This window comes from Aquarana catesbeiana, linkage group LG01 (genome assembly GCF_042186555.1).
Source record: "Aquarana catesbeiana isolate 2022-GZ linkage group LG01, ASM4218655v1, whole genome shotgun sequence".
In the NCBI taxonomy this organism is placed as follows: domain Eukaryota; kingdom Metazoa; phylum Chordata; class Amphibia; order Anura; family Ranidae; genus Aquarana; species Aquarana catesbeiana.
The window spans coordinates 692,692,704-692,715,359 of record NC_133324.1 but is presented as its reverse complement, the minus strand read 5'-3'; the positions used below and the strand labels follow the sequence as shown (position 1 = coordinate 692,715,359).

At 42.9% G+C, this 22,656-nt stretch overlaps 1 protein-coding gene across 1 annotated transcript in view; it reads left to right on the top strand.

The window, feature by feature from the left end:
• Positions 1 to 3,009: 3,009 nt before the first annotated feature.
• ANKRD50 (ankyrin repeat domain containing 50) overlaps positions 3,010 to 22,656 on the top strand; it is a 98,676-nt gene continuing 79,029 nt past the window's right edge. Inside the window, exons 1-2 of the mRNA XM_073603661.1 lie at positions 3,010 to 3,283; positions 18,804 to 19,666. Of these exons, the coding sequence (XP_073459762.1) occupies positions 19,191 to 19,666 (476 nt within the window). The 5' untranslated portion in view covers positions 3,010 to 3,283; positions 18,804 to 19,190. The remainder of the gene's footprint in view (positions 3,284 to 18,803; positions 19,667 to 22,656) is intronic.

Below are 22,656 nucleotides of genomic sequence, written 5' to 3'. Positions count from 1 at the left end.
AAGTACTATTTCTAGTACTTGGCATGCTGTATCTCTATTTGACCGTATGATCCTGTTCAAGACCACTTTCTAGTGAATAGATGTATATTTATTAGATCCATCTGGAAGGGTTACCCACACATCCTCCTTCATACATATCTTCACAAGCTGTATGTCCATTTTTGGACTGTATGACTGTGGTAGAAATTGCACACTAACTCTCATGTGGGGTCTCTCTCGATTACTGCAATTTGGGTCAATCAGTGTGGACAGGCGTGGGCCAGCGACCGACTTCATTATCCTTTCGGCCTTGGGGTGGTGGATATGTGATACAGTTGTCATTATGGTTCCAGCAGTGAGATTTTTATGGTGACTGTCCCTGGTATGATCCGACTCCATGACCTGCCCCTGATGAGGGGACATCTTTATAGACCTGAAACGCGTTGGCCGCCTGGACTATCTTGGATAATCACTACCATCGACACCATTGTTTTTAGTGATTTTGTAACCTTTGCATTTATTTACAGTGTTTGGTATATTGTATATTTTTGAGTAAATGATTTTACTTTTTATTTTTGTTGTCACTTCCCCAGCATAGGAAGGTCCAGAGGACAAGAGCCTAGCTTTCTAGATTTCGACAGTCAAACTCCAGAGACTTCGGGCAGTCGCGACCGTTTAAGGACAACAAAAGGTCGTGGAGAGGCACTCAGACATGCTTTCTAGGAGCCAGGAGAAATAAGACCCTCACAGCTCCCCAGGAGGGGACGAAGTCTTTTTGACGCCAGAAGAGCGGAGACGCTTCCAGTAGTAGCCCGGCTAATTTTTTCCCAACCTGGGCTGTCAGATGCCAGGACCCATGGGTTCTATCAACAGTTCAGTTCGGTCACATTTGAACCTTTTTTCGTCAGCCTCCTCACACATCCTTCAAAGGAACAGAGGCACCAGCCTTCCCGTAGAAAGCACTAGCCTTAAGCCAGTTTATAATGTCACTTCAGCATCAGGGAGCAACTGTGCCTGTCCCCTCATCGGAATGATTTACAAGGTTTTTTCCTTGTTTTCCTGCAATCCATACTGTGACTAGTACCTTTCCTGAAGGGGAGAACTTTTCCCTGGTGACGCTGCTCACGGGCTAGCGCTTCCTTCCAGAGTTTGCAGCGGATAGAATCAAACGATCCCAGCAGGACCTGCTCTGATACTGGTCCTCTGTGCTGTATCTGCATCTTTCGCAACCTCCTTCTGAATTCCTCTTTCATGGTGGCTGGTATCTGTACCTCTCCTCTCCTGCTATCCGGACATTGGATCCAGGTGGAAGTTTGGATGTCCCAGACTGCAGGAAGCGTCCCACTGCTTGCCACCAATGTAACGAAACGTTCCACACTCCGATTGAGTGCTTTCGTCATATACCACTTCCTCCCAGTCTGAATATAGGTATCAGATATTCCAACCACGCACAAGCACAAAACAAGATGATACTTGTTTATTTGCTGAACATGGACTGTTTATTAGAACCAAAATACAAGTCTTATATACAGTAGAAGAAGAGGTCCGCCCTCCTGCTCATATTACTCTAACAATACACCTGTAACCAGAAACAGAATTAACATGAGCTAATTAACCAATCCCTTAAAGCAGCCGATGTGACTCCGTGCCCTCCTGAACATTGTTATGATAAATCAAGATTTCACTACAGGTCAGACTTGTTGTCACCGAGCTTCACACAGTAGATTATACATTATCACAAGTATAAACACAGGACACCTTCACACAATAGCAGGAGCTCCAGCAGGAGTCGGCCTGTCTACTGCATTGTACAGAGGCCAATGTGATCAGCTCTCTCAGCTAACATATTGAGTTCAGAACAAAACAAACCGAGAACAGTCTTTACATATATCCTGGGAGATATTGTGGATAAATATTCCTCTCCCATTTTAAGTAATCCAAGATATATTTTCTTAGTCACCCTGTGCCAGGATTGCACAGGATGATTTAGACATAAGAGGTGCATGGGGAGCTGAAACAAGGGTTTCCCAACCTTTCCAAGGGATTCTTGGTTTCACTGGCCGTGATTTTCCTTTCCTGGTGCCTATCTATGGCAGCATACGCCCCCCACCCTCAGTATTCTATGTTACGGAGAATGTTGGGGGAGGGACTGCGTCTTTAATTTATGCTATTCACTGGTCCTGAGCGAGGAGGCGAGGTGGAGCTCTATCACAGGTATACTGCCATGGATAGGCACCAGGAAAGGAAAATTATGGTAAGTATGATACAGATTTCTGTTTTTTTTTAGTTTTGGATAAAGTGGAGAGGGATTAGAAAGCTTATCAGTTTTTATTGCGGTCTGTGCCCCCATTAAGGACATTCACCCTCTCTTTTTGTCCTGTTTACCGTTATCATTGAAAATGAAAGTAAAAGAAAAGCCCAAATTTTGAGTGTCCCCAGAGAAGTAATAGAGGGGAAATCTTCCAATGGGCACTAGTTCTGGTGACCTGGGGGTCCCAAAGAAATTCCCTTAATTTGCAGGGTTTTCCTCTCACTTCCTGTTTGGTTATTGGACAGGAAGTAAAGGGAAATCTCCAAAATGGGACACAGATGGCAAAAAAAAAAATCTGACAGGGTTATAACCCTCCCTAACTCTATCCAAAATGAAATAAAAAAGTTTTGTTCATAGTTCTAGTTTAAACTTGACTAAAAAAGAGCCTGGTCGGCAAGTACATGAAGTCGCTGTGAAAAGTGGAAATGAGGACTCCTGCACACCTAGGACCACCAGTGACTTGGTCAGTTCATCACCATCTACATACAAAAGACATGTGAACTCTCTTCCACCATGTACAGAAATCAGAATTCACACCAATAAGGAGAGAAGTCGGTGAGGCTGCGCACGCACACACACAGCTCAGAAGACCCCCGTTAAGGGTTACTCCAGGACGCCCGCTCCCTCACGTGACCAGCAGCCCGGAAAGCGCCCCGAACTACAAGTCCCGTGATGCCCCGCGCCTCTGGCTGGCGTCCAGACCATGGTAACTAGAAAGTGGCCGCTAAAGGAGACGGCGACGTCACGAGGTGGGCGCGGCCACCTGCGAAGAGTTGTCCTCGTCTTTGCGGTGGTGTCTGTGTGGCTCGCTGTCCCCTCCTGCTGTTTGGAGGCGGAGTCCCCGGCTCTCCGGGAGGAGGGGCGGCAGCCGCTGTACAAGGCAGACTGAGGACCCGAGAAAGAGAGAGAGAGGGGGAAACAAAGAGCGAGCACCCCGGGAGGAGAGCGGCAGGAGGGAGCCCGGCTGACTGGCGGTGGCCGTGCCCTGTGCAGGTAACTAGCCCGGGACTGTACTGTGTATAGACATCAGTGACTGACAACACACCCACCCTCCATAGGGACTTGTGTCAGCGCTGAGCCGGGGACAAGTTGGCTGTCAGTGGGAGAATGATGATGGAGGAGGGAGGGGGACCCCCAATGTTAGGTGTGGACCATGGGACACCCCTCATTATCAGGGCTTCCTCTCCCCTCATCTGTTTGGGTGGGGTCTGTGACCATGGCCTGGCCTGTCATTGGCTGCCTCCCCCTCTATGTTGTCCATACAGCCCCTGTGTACGTGTGTCTGCACGGCCAGACACGGATGGCTGGAGCTGCCCAACTCTCCATAGACACAGGGAGGAGGAGGAGGGTAATAAATCCCCCCACAAGACAAGTCCAGCATGGCATCACTGCCCCCTGGAAGTCTCTTGTCTGCTTATAGACCCTGCATCTCTTCTCCACTTTGGTAATACTTTTCAAGCCTTGAGGTTATTTGTCTATGGCGTTAGTCTGCGTTCGGGACGCGTTTCCCGCATTCAAACGCCACCGCCTGATCTTTAGGTTTTTAAATGCTAAAAACGCGTCAAAAAGGCACTTTATGTAGCCTTAAAGTTGAATTTAATGGAGGTGACAGGTTGTAGCAATGTCTACCGCTCTGGAGGCACACTTGTGGCCCTGGGGGCGGAGTACTGCATTTTGGGGCTTTTTGTGTTGTTATCGGGGGCCCTGTAGACACCAATCTGTATATTCCTATTGCCTTGTTATAGCAGTGATTTCTAGCAGTCTCATGTAACATGTTTCATGTCAATGACTCTCTAGAAAAAGCATGTCCCCAGTCTCCCAACAACTCCCATAGCATGTTCACAGTCTCCTGCAGCAGGTCCGCTGTCTCTGACCGTTCTCTGGCGTCCGCTGTCTCTGACCGTTCTCTGGCGTCCGCTGTCTCTGACCGTTCTCTGGCGTCCGCTGTCTCTGACCGTTCTCTGGCGTCCGCTGTCTCTGACCGTTCTCTGGCGTCCGCTGTCTCTGACCGTTCTCTGGCGTCCGCTGTCTCTGACCGTTCTCTGGCGTCCGCTGTCTCTGACCGTTCTCTGGCGTCCGCTGTCTCTGACCGTTCTCTGGCGTCCGCTGTCTCTGACCGTTCTCTGGCGTCCGCTGTCTCTGACCGTTCTCTGGCGTGGCGTCCGATGTGTCTGACCGTTCTCTGGCGTGGCGTCCGATGTGTCTGACCGTTCTCTGGCGTGGCGTCCGATGTGTCTGACCGTTCTCTGGCGTGGCGTCCGATGTGTCTGACCGTCCTCTGGCGTGGCGCACGCTGTCTCCGACTGTGAATATTCACTTTAATTTATTTATGTGTGTCTTCTTGGTGATCTCAGGGGCCGTTCTAGAGGCCCACCATATCAAGAAACTTGACCATTAATGTTCTAGACATGATGCTAATGCGTTGGTGTATACCAGGGTTGAACAATTAGCGGACCTCCAGCTTTTGCAAAACTACAAGTCCCATCATGCCTCTGTCCCTGGGTGTCACACTTGTGGCTGTCAGAGTCTTGCTATGCCTCCTGGGACTTGTAGTTTTGCAACAGCTGGAGGTCCGCTGATTGCATATCCCTGATGTATACTGTCCCCTCCATTGTGGCTTTCCTTACCTAGTGCGTTGGCAGTCAGTATGGGAACGTTAAAAATATAGTGAAAGCACTTGTTTTTTTCTTTCTCTCTAAGTTCATGTGAAACAGACTATTATTATTATTATTATTATTATTATTATTATTATTATTATTATTATTATTATTCAGGATTTATATAGCGCCAGCAGTTTACGCAGCGTATTACAACTTGAGGGTAGACAGTACAAATACAATACACTTTAATACAGTAGGAATCAGAGGGCCGTGCTCCTTGGTGCTTACATTCTAAGATACATCTTGGGGCTCATTTTAGGCATTAAATACGTACAGTTGAGCCATGTTTTTTGCGCCCCCCCCCCCCCAACCTTTAAAGGGGTTGTAAACTTACGTGTTTTTTCACCTTACTGCATCCTATGCAGTAAGGTGAAAAAACACCTGGCACTGACTGGCCCCCCGTCTTACTTACCTGAGCCCTGGAACTTGACCCAGCAGGGACGCGCTGTCTCTGCCCGGGGTTCTCGGCTATTGATTGGATGGATTTATAGCAGCACAGCCATTGGATCTTGCTGCTGTCAATCAAATCTAATGACACGGGGGACGGGGTCGAGTCACACATTCGGCGGCTATGGACATGGAATGCTGGATTTGGGAGCGCGCCTGCAAGATAACCCCCTCGGGAGAGTGCTTCTCCTAGGGGGTTATCTGATGTGAGGAGGAGCCGCGAGAGCCACCGGGTGACCCCAGAAGAGGTGGTTTGGGGTCACTCTGTGCAAAACGAGCTGCACAATGGAGGTAAGTATCATATGTTTGTTTAAAAACAAAAACAAAAAAAAAAACGAACCCTTACAATCACTTTAGGCTACAAGGGCAGTGGATGGGGCTGACTGTTGCTGCAGTCACATCCTGCGGCGAAAGTTATCACTCTTGTTACGTTTGGCAAGAAGCAAATGGGGATGAGCTGTAAGCATGTGCAATACACGTGATAAAGGGGTCCAGCATGGCTCCAAAACATTGTTTTCTGCTGTAACGATGTGATCGCTAATAAAACTTTGGATCCATTTTTGGAGATCCCTGGTGTGCTGGTGACGTTTTTTGTTTTAACTTTAAACTGTTCCAAGCCGTTGGTGCCTACAGCACCCACTTGGTTTCAAAGGCACATCAACAGGAACGTGTGTGTTGGGATTAGTATGTTCAATACATGTGATTGTCCCAAGTGGGTGCTGCATTTATGGGGCTAAAACGGGTGGTAAGGAGGCGGTGTTTATTGGGCTAGGACGGGCATTGAGGTGGCATCATACCTCCTCCTTTTCACTGCCTGTTAATGCCTCTGAAAAATGATCCAAATGCAAATCACTTTTCAAAGATGCAAGTCTAAACTTAGCCTTGTTCTTCTAGATTGAAAGCTGGTGGGGAGACACTTTTTTTTTTTTTTTTTTTCCTGTCTGTCCTCCTTGCATTAGATTTGTTAGGCTTAAAATAAAACACTGCAGGACAGGCTCACTATTTCTGTTGACTAACATGGTTCTATTGTAGATTATGTGGTTAACTGTTAGTGCAGAGGAAGCTTCTTCACATACATATTGGCAGTTGTGGGCATGGTTGGTGTACACTGGCAGGCTTGATGTGCAGCTGATTTGTCATAGGGGTGGGTCATTAGAATTGTGTGATCTGGATTTGTGTTTAAAAACCAATGTTGTAATAACTGGCAAGGAAAAGCCAGTACTGTATGCAGTTGTGAGCAATGTGCTTATCCTGTAAGGTGAAATGCGGCAAAGCATGATCCATGTGATGGAATAGATGAAAAGGGCAATGCCAGACACATCAGACATGTCATTCCCACCGCTCTCCAGTGTCTGGGCACATATCTCTCATTTCCCCTCCCCCTCTCTTTTGAAAATGCAGAGCTGGTATATTGATTATTTCAGTGGAATCTAAACATATGTTATTACGCAACTCGGTATACATATTTATTAACTCATTACCTAGAGAATTCTTAAAGGAACACATCCCGTTTTCTCTTAAATACCCGTCTGTCATCACTTTTTTTTTTTTTTTGCTAAGCAAATAAACCTTTTCCAAGCTGTCATTTTTGTCAGTGCCTAGAAAATGCATCAACTCTCCTGACTGTATTACCTAAATTCCTTTTGTTATGTCTCTGTTGTCCTTGTAATGTCAGTGACATTTTTTTTCACTTTCTTTTTTTTCTCCTGTGAATGTCTTCATTTTTAGTCATCAATATTGACACATAGTTTTAAAAATATGTATACTGATTGTGCTAAGGTTTGGAGCTCCCTAAGGCCTCATAAACTGGGCGTTTATCTCCTGTACATCAGAACTGGTATTTTCATGTAACTGGAATGCACAGGTGCATCATCCGGCCCTGCTGCTAGCACCCTGTAAAGGTCTATGAGAGGCTGAAAAATGCAGTGGCTGGATGCTGCATCGGGTGCTATTAATGTTCAAACGTCTAGGGACAAAAGCCCAGAACAGAAGAATTCTGAGTTCTGGGCATACGTCCCTAAGCACCAGTACCACACGATACAGTGTTCAGCCACTGCGTTTTTTTAGCCTCTCATAGACTTTTACTGGGTGCTGGTAGGTACTGGATGGTGCACTTGTGCGTGTCAGCCATGTGGAAATGTTGGGATCTATGGCAAAGGGGCGCAATGCCCAGTATGCATGAGGCTTAAAGTTGTTCTAGAGGCAAAAGGTGTTTTTTTTTTTTTACCCTTTATTACATTCTCTGCATTAAAGGATAAGTTCACTTTTGTAAAATGTTACACCCATATTCAGGGTGTAACCTGTTACGAACAGACCGGCTCTGACAGCTAGCGAGGGCCTTCTTCCCTCCCCTTGCGCTGCGCTATGGAGTGTCATGGTAGTTCATTCTCTTCCTGTCAGCTTGTATTGGTTTGCCTGTAGGGATGTATGGGTACACTAGCAGATCTGCTGGAGACCTGCATGGCACCAGTGATTCTCTGGTGCAATGCTTTACATGCTTCAAAAAAAAAAAAAAAATGTAAATGCATTTTTTTTTTTTTCCTGCAAAAAAAAAAGTGCATTTATTTTTTTTTTTTTTTCAAAAAAGTGAACTTATGCTTTAAGGTAAAAAATAAAAAACAATTTTCAATATTTGCTCCCCCTCCCCTCTTAAACACTTACCTTAGTCTTCTTCTCTCGGTCCAGCGCTGTCCCGGCTCCAATAGCTCTTCTTCCCTCCCCTCTTCCTGTATTCACAGGTGGCCCTTAATGGCAGTGGGAGCCATTGGCTCCTGCTGCAGTCAATCCTATTGTGAGGAGGGGGTGGGGCCGAGCCGAGCTGTGTGTCTATAAATGCATACAGCCTGCCTCTGGAGTGCACCCGCACGAGTGTCCCATAGCAAGCAGCTTGCCATGGGGGCAATTCAAAAAGAGGAGGAGCAATCAGTGGAAGCGGGGGGGGGGGGGGGCGACACCGGAAAACGAGGCAAGGGGCTGTTCTTGCACAAAACGGGTAAGTATGACATATTTTCTATTTTGGCAAAAATGACTGCTTTATGTAAAATGAAACTACAACTACATTGTCACTTGAATAACTTCATCCATGGAACAGATTTTCTTTAGCATCTGTGCATTCAAAAGTACCTTGAGATATTTGACATGTATGGTTCTTTGCAGTGCAGCCTATTGCCCTGTGTTGGCTATCATGTAAGCCAGAGGAAAGCAATAAAATTTCAGTTTGTAGTGTGTTGTTGTTTTTTATTTTTTTTTTTTATTTTTTTTTTTTTATTTTTTTTCTGTGGGATTACATCACAGCAAGTCAGCTATGTATTGGAAAATATCAGGCTGTATTCCCTTCCACATGTTTACCCATGTTATTAAACTGTTATCATTTAGCTATGGTAATTGGAGGTAAGTAAATTTAAAAACCTACTCCCAAAATCCACTCCTTTTGCATTCACATTTGATAGTTCATTGGTAACTAAAGTATATGTATATGTCATGAACTGCTCTAATTTGCTCCCTTAGGCCAGCCATAGACGGAGCATTTTTTTAGTTGCAGGAAAGAAAATTGCTCAATTCCTCGCGTTTAAAGCGGTTGTATACCCGCACATAATTAAAAAAAAAAAAAAAAAGAAACAAAAAACCCCTGCAAGGCAAAGGCATAATGAGCTAGTATGCAGTGCATACTATCTCATCATGAAATACTTACATCAGAACGAAGCCCCATTATCGGAGCCTGGTCCACGCCGAGGGAGCTGACATCTTGCCCTTGGCGTGTCCTCCGGGTTCGTGGCTCCGGCGCTGTGAGTGGCCGGAGCCGCAATGACGTCACTCCCGCGTCTGCCGGACCTTCAGCCGGGCATTCAGAGAGCATGCGCCGCTGACATCAGCAGCTGCATGCAAAGGGAATATCTCTTAAACCTTACAGGTACCTATAATTAGGCTTACCTGCAGGTAAAAATGTCAAATTTGGGTATACAACCGCTTTAACACAGCTTAAAGGGTAACTCTACTTTCGTGGCAAAAAAGGGGCAAATAAAAAAATATAGTGTATATAATTGCGACACAAGTCATTTTGTAATTGAATGTTATTAAAAATTACCTTTCCATTTCAAACTGCAGCTCTAATTTTCTGTGAAATGCAATATGGCTACCTGGAGGTGTTCTGTACACAGAATGTCCTGCTTGTGTGATTGGCTCACTGATTTTCCCAAAAGTCTACACTAAGATACAAGTCAGATTTGAGGCATTTCCTGGAACAAATCGCATCTGAAGGGATTCAGACCCTGCAGTTTTCCTCATTGGAGCTTTACACGTTGCTGCAGCTGGTTGATAATTAAGAAACCACTCCCATTAGACTCACTTCTGAACATGGACACAGGCAAACACACAGACTTTTTTTTCTCAGAATAACAAAAAGTAGCAATCCAAAAATGTTTTTGTAAAAAATCCCTGCAATGTACATGGATCACCAGAGGGGAATGTTTTTTTCTTTTTCTCAACAAAAGTGCTCTCTAAAGCTGGCCATAGTTTGAATCTCAGCCAGTTTAGCAGAAACCGACCCAGATTTGATCCATGTATGGGCAGGCTAAATGTACCCAAGTTGATTGACTTGGGTACAACCATCCTGTCAGATTTTACATGCGATTATTGCTAGCGGCTGTTACAGCTGCTAGCAAGAATTGCTGTGTCCTCCTGGCAGGGACAGCTCCTGCTGGGAGAACGCAGTAGCTTAGTGGGAGGGATTTTTCCCATCAACACTCACTGTTTTGTTGGAAGAAACAAGCAATTTTCTTTCCTGGTTACAGGAAATAAAATCGCTCAGAAGTACCTTAGTGCCTTAGAAGTACTTTTGTTTTTATCTGGTTGCAACGTGTAAAAGCCAGTTCCTGTGTTATCTCAAGGAGAGTAAATAAAGAAGTCTGGTAAGAACTGTTAATTGTCTCTTTTACAAAGATAGTATTTAAAAGACAAGTATGGCCAAACTTTTTTTTTTTTTTTTTGGTCATACTTCTCTTCTGGGTCACAGGAGTTGCACTTACTTTTCCACTCCTGTGACCCAGAATCAGCTGACAGCTGGTGTCGGCTGAGGTCACAGAGCTGCTGCATGCTCTGGAAGGATCCCGACAATGTCAGGATCCACCCAAATTCCTGCTCAGCAGCTGGCTCGGCCTCCCGGCTCGCTGCTGAGAGCCTGAGCTAGCCACTCCAGTTTCAGTGCTCCAGTGAGTGGAGGGGCAGAGCAGAGAACGGTGATTGACAGTCACTGTTCTCTGCTCAGAGTGGACCAAGAACTGAGCGATCAGCGGTCATGTGATCGCTCAGTTCTCGGTCTTAGCGCCAACAGGGGACAGCTGCCGTGTCAAACTGATGCTGCAGCCAGAGATTTGAGTATAGTTGTTTTTTACCCCACACTTTTTCTTTAAACATGTAACTATAGACCTGCATTTAAAGCGGAGTTCCACCCATTTTATTAAATGTCACCAGCTACACTTTTTGTAACTGCTGACTTTTAATAAACAGACACTCACCTGTCCAGTGATGCGGCCCCCTGAAGCCTTGCTCCTCTCCTCTCTTATTTGACTGATCAGTTAGGCTGCAAACTACTGATCTAGGAGAATATTTCTGTTCCAAATGTATAGCTAGATCTGGGTTTAGGACAAGAGATTGGGTTATATAAATTCTTGAATCTGATACAGTGATTTATTTCTATTTTGAAAAATGTTTTGTTTAACCTAGTGTCCATTTTCAACCAGTTTTCCTGAGAGCCAATAACAATTTATCTGGCCACTGCAAGTGACACCTTTCTGCTTGAGGACCACAGTGGGACAAGAGGTTCCCATTATATTTGGGCTGGTTTTTTGATAGGGCTCTTTTTTTTTTTTTTTTTTTCAGGATCTGTGCTAAAAGGCTTCACACAGTTGTCAGCATAGTGGGGGATCCCTGCACATTCATTGAACTTCAGCCATTGGTATTTCTACCTGTAAATCTTTCAGTTGGTGTATTTTAGGGGGAACATCTGCTAATCTCAACACAGTGTAGGCCACATCTTTAGTTTAATGATTCCTTAACGCATATGGTCATAGACTTGGCAACTTTGGAACCATTTGATCAACTGGGGGGAGTAGATTTTCAACAACCAAATGAAGGGAAATTCATTTTAAGTGGCATTCATGTGGCTCCAATCCATTTTCACTGCAAGTGTGATCACTAACTTGCTGGCAACTAGAAAATTATTAAAACACTGGGTGAAAGGTTGCTGCGGGCTGTTCATTTTCAGGTGACCCTTTCACTGAAAGCTAATGGAAGGCTTCCAAAATTAGCAAGTACTGTATAGGCAACTTATTTGTGACTCTTTCAAATTCTACTCACATAAACATAAGAATTCTGGGTAAGGCTCAACATGTTTACAGAGCGCTCCCATGTCAGTGAAAGTAATTCTTCACTGACCTGTACACATGTATGTATGCAAGTGGCTGCATTATGTGTATCAGATAATAGAATATAATAGATCTGTCACCAAACAATACAGACATGCAGTAACATTGTTTGGTAGATTTTCGCTTTGATTAGAATGTATAGAATGTCATGGTAAACTTTACCCAATGCTAAAGCCTAGAATGCAAAATGTATTGTATATTGCAGCTTACTAGTCTTTTAAATATGGAGAAGCAGCATTGTCACCCCAGGCTTCACTACTGATCTGGACTACAAACCCCTCAACTCCCTCTCTCCATCTCCATTACATAGGGTGAGGTGTTTGCAATTTACAGATGATAGCTGAGTTGGCTAATAACATTCTATGAGATTTCCGTTGCGTGCACAGGAAGTTACAAGAGCACAATGTGTGGCAGGATCCGCAGGTATTTTTCTGTATTTATAATAAATGTACTTGGCCTGAAAAAAATCAAACCATGTCTGAAGTGGTAAGCTGTAATAAAATACATTTTTGTTCTTGGGTTTAGATTTCATTTATATGTTTTGAGTTTTACCTTAAGTTTATGCAACAAGTTAAGTAGAACATTTTTTTTCCAGGAAATTCTGCCACCAGGATTTAACCTGTGGTGTCAAAAAACTAAAATAGAGGTGGTTCTACCTAAAATACAATACCTAAAGTGGACCTTCACACTCTTATGCCCTGTACACACGGTCAGATTTTCCGATGGAAAATGTGTGATAGGACCTTGTTGTCAGAAATTCCGACCGTGTGTGGGCTCCATTACACATTTTCCATCGGAATTTCCGACAAACAAAGTTTGAGAGCTTGCTATAAAATTTTCCAACAACAAAATCCGTTGTCGGAATTTCCGATCGTGTGTACACAAATCCGACGTACAAAGTGCCACGTATGTTCAGAATAAATAAAGAGATAAAAGCTATTGGCTACTGCCCGTTTATAGTCCCGACGTACGTGTTTTACATCACCGCTTTCAGAATGATCGGATTTTTCAACAACTTTGTGTGACCGTGTGTATGCAAGACAAGTTTGAGCCAACATCCGTCTGAAAAAATCCTAGGATTTTGTTGTCGGAATGTCCGATCAATGTCTGACCGTGTGTACGGGGCATAAGTCAACATCAACTATTTTTAATCCTTATGATGCTAGCAATAGTAAATAGATAAAAGTTTATCATAGTTACTTGTTCCAAACTTTTTTTTCCTACATTTCTTCAGTTACTTCCTGGGCAAATTATGTCATTCATCCCAGGAGTCTTCAGGAGAGATTTTCTCAGCTAAGCACCTTTTTTCTTACATGCTTGAGCTAAGGGCAGATGGATTCCAGGGAGTAAATGCTACATGAATCATCTGCTTTTACTCAAGATGGCCATGGCCAGAAATGCTAGGAGGTGTTTTTCACAATGATTTCTTAGCAAAATAAAGCATGGAGAAGTGGAAGGAATCCTGATATTCTGACTGCTTATCACACTTATTGAGCCTCTAAGAGGACAGTACAAACTAAGGTACTTGGTAAGAGAATTGGAAGGATGACTCGCCAGCAATGGGGTAGCTGTGCCTGGTCTATCACAAAACAGACAAGTCCTGGAGATTGCAGATGTCCACTTGGGAAGGGAGCATTTGGACATAGAGTTTTCAGCAAAATGCTGATGTAACTATTGTTGGGAGATGAGAACTGAAATGTCATGGCTCTCGTTGGGTGAAGCTGGTACTGCGTGAGAAGATAGCGGCTAATGTGACTGTATTGAACACTGGTGTTGCGCCATAGAAGTTGGCTCAGTTTGTCTTGTGCAGTGCTAGCTGTCAACACACTTAGCTGCGTCCTTACAGTGTTCTCACAGTGTTGGCTTTACCTAACAATAGCCTTGACATTTTAGTACCTACCTGTGTCCACCAGCAATATCTCTCAATGACCAGTCCCTATATATTATTTATTTTTTATTTTTTTTCAGCCCCGCAATAACCAGATGTTTAATTCAGTTTTTCCTCTGAAAAAAGACTTGCATTGCATGAGTGGTCTGATTAAAGGTAAAGGGTGTACTATTAAGGTATTTATTGAGAGCTCATGTTAAACCCTATTATCAAAAATCAGTGTTTATTATATGCATTATGGTCTCCATTCATCTATTGTGACAGCAAGCTGCCACTCAAATTATAGCGTGGGTCAGCTGTACCATGTCTGCACAAGTGTATTAGCTGAACTCAAGGCAAACGGGTAAATGCACAGATGTAACAAATATGAGAGCTGTTTAACCTACGTATGTATGTATGTTCTATCCAGTTCTGAGATTTACACAGCCCTGTCTAGTAGAGTAGTGGCCTTTCTCTGTCTGTGCTGCAGTTTCACTTTTACTTGGAGGCCTCCTTCCTACTCCCACCCTGTAACTGGACTGTGAAAGGAGAAGCAGCAGACTGATGAACTCTGCTCTCTCCTTCTATCAGCATGTTCCTTGTATTGCAGCACACCTGCTTGGCTGCTGTTGCTGCCTCTTTCTCCCCTGTTCTGAGCTCTGCTGTACAGCATGTACAATAAACTGCAAACATCTGTACAATGGAATGCAAAGCTGATCTCTCAAATTCAGGTATTTTATACTGTTTGTATCTAAAAAAAAAAAAAAAAAAAAAATTATGCTAAATGAAGATGTGATTTACTAAAAGATCAGCATGGCAGGACTCCACAGGTGCATGGTAAAGCATCTCTGATTGGACAAGAGGTGGCAATCACAAAGCCCTAGTCCAATCATAAAGCACGTTGTATTCTTTAACTAAAATTCAGGAAGTTTTCTGAAAGGTGGAGTTGCACAGCCCTGAGTGTCAGTTTTGCTGGTGGAACATTAGCAGTGACATCACCATCAGAGGTTGCATGTTAGTAACATTTTTCAAGAAGCAAGCAGCAAGTGGCCAGTGGGACACAGCTCATTACAGGTATCTTCTTTTTTTTTTTTCTTTTTTTTTTTTTTTTGTACCTATTTAATACCCCTATAAGGTTCTTTCTCATGCTTCGCCTTTAAGACACACAAAACCTTGTGTGCTGCTCAGTGTTGGGCAAGAGGGAAATCCTTCTCACCTTACATGACAGTAATTCTGGAAGTCTGGGTACTCTTTATCCTATTAGAACATGCCAAGTAAAACAACGAGATGCAATGAGCGTGGGCAAGATTTTCAGACCAGAACATCCTTAACACATTGCACTTAAGCTCGGTTTATACTGCTGCGATGCAATTTTGACTCACTTTTCAGTGTAACTATGTAGTGCGACTTTGATGCAACTTTGCATATTCAATGGGGTCGCACTGCAAGTAGCACAGTAACCTTTTCCAAAGTCGCATTGATGAGAAAAGTCCCATTGAGTATAATGTCTTTTTTCTTGTCCTGCGACTAGTCACACTAGTGTGAACGAACTCTTAGGCCTCTTTCACACTACCACGATTTTAAAGTCGCATGATTTTGCTGCAGTTATGCCACGATTTCAGGGAATGTGTAACTAGCATCAAAGTCGGACCAAAGTAGTACAGGGACTACTTTGAAGTCGGTGCGACTTGAAGTTGCACAAATATGGAAATCATGGAGTACAACTTGTCATGCAAATTTTGCAGTCTCAAGTCGCAGGACAAGTCGTACAAGCGTGAAAGGGGCCTAACTTTACAAAGCTGAGTAAGCTTTCATCAAGCAAGATCCTCCTGGTCCTTATAGCAGCTAGAAGTGCATGATTCTGGAACTTTAGGTAGAAGTCTGCCATTGTTATTTGGTGAGCACTTGTGATTCAGTAAAGAGATCTGGAATATGTGTGTTTTAGTGATCAAGGTAGACTGAAGTTTACATGCAGTGTTGTGTTTTTTTTTTTTTTTTTTTTTTGTCATATGTAGACTGATGGTCAGCCACTATAATATTTTCCAGTGTCCATTTGTCCATTTAGCACATTTTGATTATTAGCAGCTTGCTTTTTAGGCTTTAGGCTGAGGAAAGATATTCAAAAGATTAGCTAGTAGACTCAACACAGATTTGTAATCTCAACCATTTAAAAGCATGTGGTCAGATACTGTATTGGTACCACAGGCTGAACTGGAATGTTCCTGAGCAATAATTTTATGATGCTTACTTTAAAGTAGAATTCCAGCCTAACAGTAAGTAGTCTTAAAATATTCCCTCCCCTATCCTGCTACCTATGCTGCCTAACCTGTGCAAAAATGATGTGTATACTTTCCTGGTCTGGTCATATGATCCCCTGTGTTAGTGAGTGGTGGCTGCAGGGGAGAAGAGGGAGAGCCGACAACGACAAGGACATGGGAATCTGAGTGACTGCTACCAAATTCCCAGCTGTTGTTGAGCTCTCCCTCTTCTTCTCTGCAATCGGCGCTCAATGACCCAGGAGATCACTGGACTGGACTAAAAATAGGTAAGTATGTACATCATTTTTACACAGGTTAAGCAGCATAGGTAGTAGGAGTACAAGAGAATATTTTATAAGACTATTTAGTATTAAGCTGGAATTCTACATTAAAATAGAACTATGCTCAAAATGAGAAAATCAATATAATATGTAAAATATGTTGCTCTTTGTTTTGCATATAAAAGCAGGATATTTAGAAATGTACCTTTTTTCCTGCTGCAGCTGAAAGCCCTCCGGTCCCCTTCCTTTAATAAGGAGATAGCCCAGCTTTTTCTGTCTTCAAATGCCCCTGTTCCCTTTTTTTGCATTTATGCTGCTGCTCTGGACTACAGTGTGGTGTCATGATGTCACTGGGGGCGTTGCTATTACATAGAGCTGCACGATTCTGGATAAAATGAGAATCGCAATTTTTTTTGCTTAGAATAGAATAAAGATTGAGGCTAATTTTACTGTTTATTTTTTTTTTAATTCATTGAAGTGTATTTTTTCCCAAAGTATTGCATTTGAAAGACCACTGTGCAAATACAGTGTGACATAAAATATTGCAACGACTGCCATTTTATTCTCGGGATCTCTGCTAAAAAAATGAATGAGTGAGTGTGTGTGTTTGTGTATATGTATATGTGTGTGTGGATAGATGGATAGATGGATATATAGATATAGATTTGGGCGGCACAGTGGTGTAGTGGGTAGCACTTTTGCGTAGCAGTAAGAAGGGTTGCTGGTTTGAATCCCAACCACGACACTACCTGCCTGGAGTTTGCATGTTCTCCCTGTGCCTGCGTGGGTTTCCTCCCACACTCCAAAGACATGCTGGTATGTAATTGGATCCCATCTAAATTGTCCCTAGTATGTATGAATGTGAGTTAGGGACCTTACATTGTAAGCTCCTTGAGGATAGGGACTGATGTGAATGTACAATGTATATGTAAAGCACTGTGTAAATTGATGGCGCTATATAAGTACCTGAAATAAATAAATTAAAATATATATATATATATATATATATATATATATATATATTATAAATAAAAAATGTATGTGTGTTTGTTTTGGGTTCTAAGTAAATTTTCTAGCAAAAAATACAAATTTTACCTTGTAAGCAACAAGTGTCAAAAAAAAAAAAAAAAAAGTCTTTTAAGTGGTTAAACTGACCTCATTTACAGACCGAAGTTCATTCTTTTGATCTAAAAAGAACTAAAAGATACATTGTGTCTCTTCTCTATCTCTCAGCCTGAGCAATGTTGATAAACATTTTGATATCTATTTCTATTATATTTTGACAGCTGGGCTCTGCGCTGTTTACATAGAATCACAGAAATTGCTGATTAGCATTGTGAGGGGGGTAGAATTGAGATCGTTATATATATATATATATAAATATAAATTTTTTTTTTATCCAATAATCGTGCCGCTCTACTATAACAAGTTCTACGTTTCCCCAGTTTGTCAATCCTATAAGGCTCTGCACATTCCACCCTCACAGTTGACCTGCTCATGCCACACCCCTCCCATGTCTTTCCCACTGCTATATATTCCCCGCCTGTAAAGTCACATACCTCAGATCAGGATGATTGATTCTGTTTTACATAACGCACAGCCAGCTGTCAAGGCTATTCACTTGCAACACCCTTTCAAAAGAGCATGACAATAGCTTGACTAATAGATGGGCATGTGTTATGTAAACTCCTCCCATCATTGCTAGCATTATCCAGCAGCGGTGGAACCGTGTGGGGATTGGAGACCTTGATTGCCATTGTGGGCTAGGGTAATAATCATTTCATTTATCATGTTTATTATTGTGTGTAGCTTTCAGGTGTTTTGTTTGTTTGCCTTTTAGTTGTACAGTAAGGGCTTGTTTACTCCAGATGCAGTCAAATGAGTTTCCAATGAATGTATTTCAGTGAGCCTAGTTTGCACTATTGCAATGCTTTCATGTGTGCTTAAAACAGTACATGCTGCATTTTTTCACACAAAAACACATGCAAGTAAATGCACATGAACACACCATAAATGCAAAATATATCCTTAAAAATGCACTGCATACAAGACAGAAATGCACCATAAATGTTACAAATACATATGCGGACCTGCACACAGAACGGGGGAATTGTGGTGTGAATGAGCCCTAAATGGGCAAAGATGCATAAGATTTCCATAGGTTTATAGTACATCGTATTTAGCACATACTTTTTGTTGCTGAAAGCAAGGAATGTGCTGTTCATAGCAGCCAATCAGATGTTTACTTTTAAACTTTCCAAACGGTCTTGCCAAAGAAAAAGTGAAAGTTGATTGGTTATTTTGAACACATTCCTTCCTCCAGCTTTGATAAATTAGGACACTGTTGAATCTGGCTTGGCCACAGTAACAGTTTTATATATTAGGACTTCCGCTTTTGAATGGTATAGCCGATCTATTCCCTCACACACATTTTCTAGTTCTACTGTCTTCCCAATTCAAACATAAATAAAGCTTGTTAAGTGCTGTTTGGATATGAACCGTTGCATGTGATTAACAGTGTTTGCATGCTAACGGCTGTCTATTTTTTTTTTTTTTTTCTCCCTACTCCTCCTTTTAGTTTTCCAGATGTATTGTCTCCTGCCTGTACTGAAAGAATGCATCGTTATATGAAATCCAGATGCAGTGATGAGAGTACTTAACTTTTGGAGCCAACTGAATATTACTTGTGGATGCAGTCAGCCTATTGCCATCTCAGCTATAAACTGAGTCTTTCAAATACTGGAACGTAAAATGTCAAGGAAACGAATGAAAGCTTTTAAACTTGCATAGTGTGGAGATTGACATGTACAGAAACCGGTGAATTCGCCTTGCATTCCACTGACCCATCCTGGGCTATGTCACTACTGGAATTCAGTTCTGTGTTTTGCCCCAAGGTTTATTCAGTTTCAAATGCTGAAGTAACACAGTCCTATGTGAGAGCTCAAATTCACAAGCAATAGCTGCAATGGCTCAGACCAGCTTGCTGCAAGGAAAGCCCTTCTACTGCAGGGAATGGATCTTTCACAAGCTTCAGCACTGCCTGCAGGAAAAAACAAACTGCAGCACCATCACAGCAAACAAATTGTCAGTTGTGGCAAATTCTGGCAACAATGGTGGCAGCACAGGCAAAGGGTCAGCTTGGGGTTTATTGTTTGTTGGCGGCCCTGGAAGTGGAAAGACAGCCCTTTGTACAGAGCTGGTGTGGCCAAGTTCACCTGCTGGCTTGCAGAGAGGATTACACCGCCAAGTCTTGGCTTTTCATTTCTGCAGGGCCCAAGACTCTGACACATTATGTGTGGGAAACTTTATCAGGACCCTCGTTGACCAGGTTTGCCAAGGAGGACTGATGCCTGGATATGAGGAAAAACTAAATGATCCCTCAGTTCGGAAATTGCTACAACCTGGAGAATGTGAACGAAATCCATCAGAGGCTTTTAAAAGGTACAGACTTGTTTGCAAAGTCCTTTTTTTTTTAAATTTACCGGTTTTTGTATACTGCACACATTTTTTTTTTTTTTTTTTATTTAAAAAATTGAATGTTCTTTTTATCTACTTTTGCTCATCATGTCTTTTCATGTAAAATCATCCATCCGTTAACATGCCTAAAGCTTTACAGATAAGGTTTTAATTGGAGCATTTGTTTTAAGTCTGTAATTTTATCTCTTTTATCATGGTCATTAACAGCAATATATTGGAACCTCCGGTGCCACATTTTACCATTTTAATACTAAATTTTCTGCCTACTTCCCAAACCTGGTGTTTGGCAGCACACGCCCAATATTAAAGCAGAAGTATGGCCAAAGCTTTTTGCCTGTACTTCTCCTGTTGGTCACAGAAGTGCAGTTCTGCTTTCCCGTGACCCGTTTTTAGCTGACAGCAGGCTTAAACCTGCTGTCGGCTGACATCACTCAGTTAGTCCAGGCTCTGGAAAGTTCCCAACTTCACAGTTGGGATCTATCCCAGATGCCTGTACCGGCAGCTGACTTGGCCTTTCAGCATGCCACTGGAAGCCTGACCCATCCTTCCCTCCCACTCCAAAGCTTAGTACTCTGATGAGCGCTGGAGGGGCACTGGAGCAGTTTGTGATTCTTACGTTTTTTTAAAGAAGGCCAACGTGCGTTGGCATTGCCTGCACAGTTATGTTCTTTCATCACATGAAACTTAGTGGTACTAAAGTTTTTGTTTAAAAAAAAAAGAAACAAGCATGTTATACTTACTTGCTCTGTGCAGTGGTTTTACACAGAGCAGCCCCAATCCTCCTCTTCTCGGGGGGGCCCCCCGTCGGAAATCCTGGCCCCTGCCTCCTGTTGAGTGCCCCCACAGCAAGCGGTTTGCTATGGGGGCACCTGAGCTGAGCCGCTGCTCTGTGTGTCCATTCAGACCCTGCCCCCTCTCTCTCCTCTTTGGCTCACTGACTTTGACAGCAGCAGGAGTCAATGGCGCCCACTGCTGTGTCTCAGCCAATCAGGAGGGAGAGTCCTGGACAGCCGAGTCTCTCGTGCAACATCACTGGATCGAGATGGGTTTCAGGTAAGTATGAGGGGGGCTGCGGGACACAGATGCATAGAATGAATTAAGATTTAAAAAAACTCCTACCTTTAGAACCACTTTAAGACACTCAAGACATCCCCAGACAATTCTATGGAAATGTATGAGGGCAGTAAAAAAAAAAAAAAAAAAAAAAATTGTGAGAAGGATGTAAACAAAGCCACATAGACTGAGGAAAGCTGCAGCTGTCACATGTAAGCTGAACTCCAGGCAAAAAATGTATACCCTTAGCATTAGTGATTTCACATCTCACTGCAGTATACTTGTTTCTTTTCTCAGTGTTTCACCTGTGAGAAACTAATTATTTGAATCGGCTTATCATTCCTTGTGACATTCATGTTGTAAGACTGGTGGCTGCTATGCTGTGTATCCTCCTGTCCACCAGCCTTATCTCTGCACCACTGTAGATCTTTCCAAGTGAGCGGTTATGTCATTTACACTTCCGCTCTCTGTAGTGGGTGGACTCGGGAGTCTGAGACTGCTGGTCTGAAATGCCCACTGATGCACCATTGTTTGATTGATATTCCAGGAAGCTCCTGATCTGTCCTACCCCCTAAAACTTCACACAGTGACAGGCTGGCATGATACACCCCAATACTGAGCCAGACCTGTAGCTCTGCAATCAGCAAAGCTTATAATTCTTGCTCTGACTCAGCAGACGGCCTGTTGGATCTCTCCTCAACATGATGGCAAGGGACAGGCTTTTATACTCAAGATCTGGCTCATTTTTTAAAGAAAACAATTTGTAAGACTTTGTAAACCTTTGTTGTGATATGCCCTGGTGTATTCTTTTAGGTCCCTTTCACATGGGCCTCATCCATTCAGTCACATTTATTGCTGAAAAAAATGCATTCAGCTTACATCAGCTTTTTGTCAGCTTCCATTTTTTAAATGGAAGAAAAATGCAGACTTGTTCCGTTTAGGAAAAAGGGACCTGAACGGAAGCGGATGAAAAACCGATGTAAATGGAAAATGTGGGTAGCACTCTCACCTAGCAGTAAGAAGGGTCGCTGGTTCAAATCCCAACCACGACACTACCTGCCTGGAGTTTGCATGTTCTCCCTGTGTCTGCGTGGGTTTCCTCCGGGTACTCCGGTTTCCTCCCACACTCCAAAGACATGCTGGTAGGTATATTGGCTTCTGTCTAGATTGTCCCTAGTATGTATGAATGTGAGTTAGTGACCTTAGATTGTAAGCTCCTTGAGGGTTAGGGACAGATGTGAGTGTACAATGTATATGTAAATCAATGTTTAAATTGATGGCGCTATATAAGTACCTTTTTAAGTAATAATAATAATAAAATGTCTGTATACATCTGTTTACCCATAGGAATGCATTGCTGTCTGTTTTTCATCCATCAATAGATGGATAAAAAAAATTAGACAGAATGCTCGTGTGAAAGGGGCCTTAATGTGAAACTGCAGGGAAGAAAGTGTTTGTGGGTTTTTTTTTTTTGCTTGGTTCAGATACTTTACTTGTAGATTGCTGCTGGGTAAGGATGGGCTCCAGCGTGTTCGCACACACCACGTGTGGAGCCTGCCAGGAAGTCGGCACGGCGCTGCGCTAATCGCAGGCAGTGAGACATTGTCCCGATGTGCGGCTGCAGAGATCGGGAAATCTCTCACTGCCTGTGATTAGCGCAGTGCCGACTTCCTGGCGGGCTCTGCATGTGGTGTGTGCGAACACGCCCGAGCCCATCCTTACTGCTGGGATACTAAAAATCCTAGTTTTATTCATGACAGATAGTATTGTCAGCTGCGATCTTGGGGCTTGCTGCAGGGTGGATATAAATCAATTATATTATATTATTTATTTTTTTATCTGATTTATTTATTTTTTTTTCATTTTAAATAGTTTTTGTTTGATTTTTATCAAATTTATTT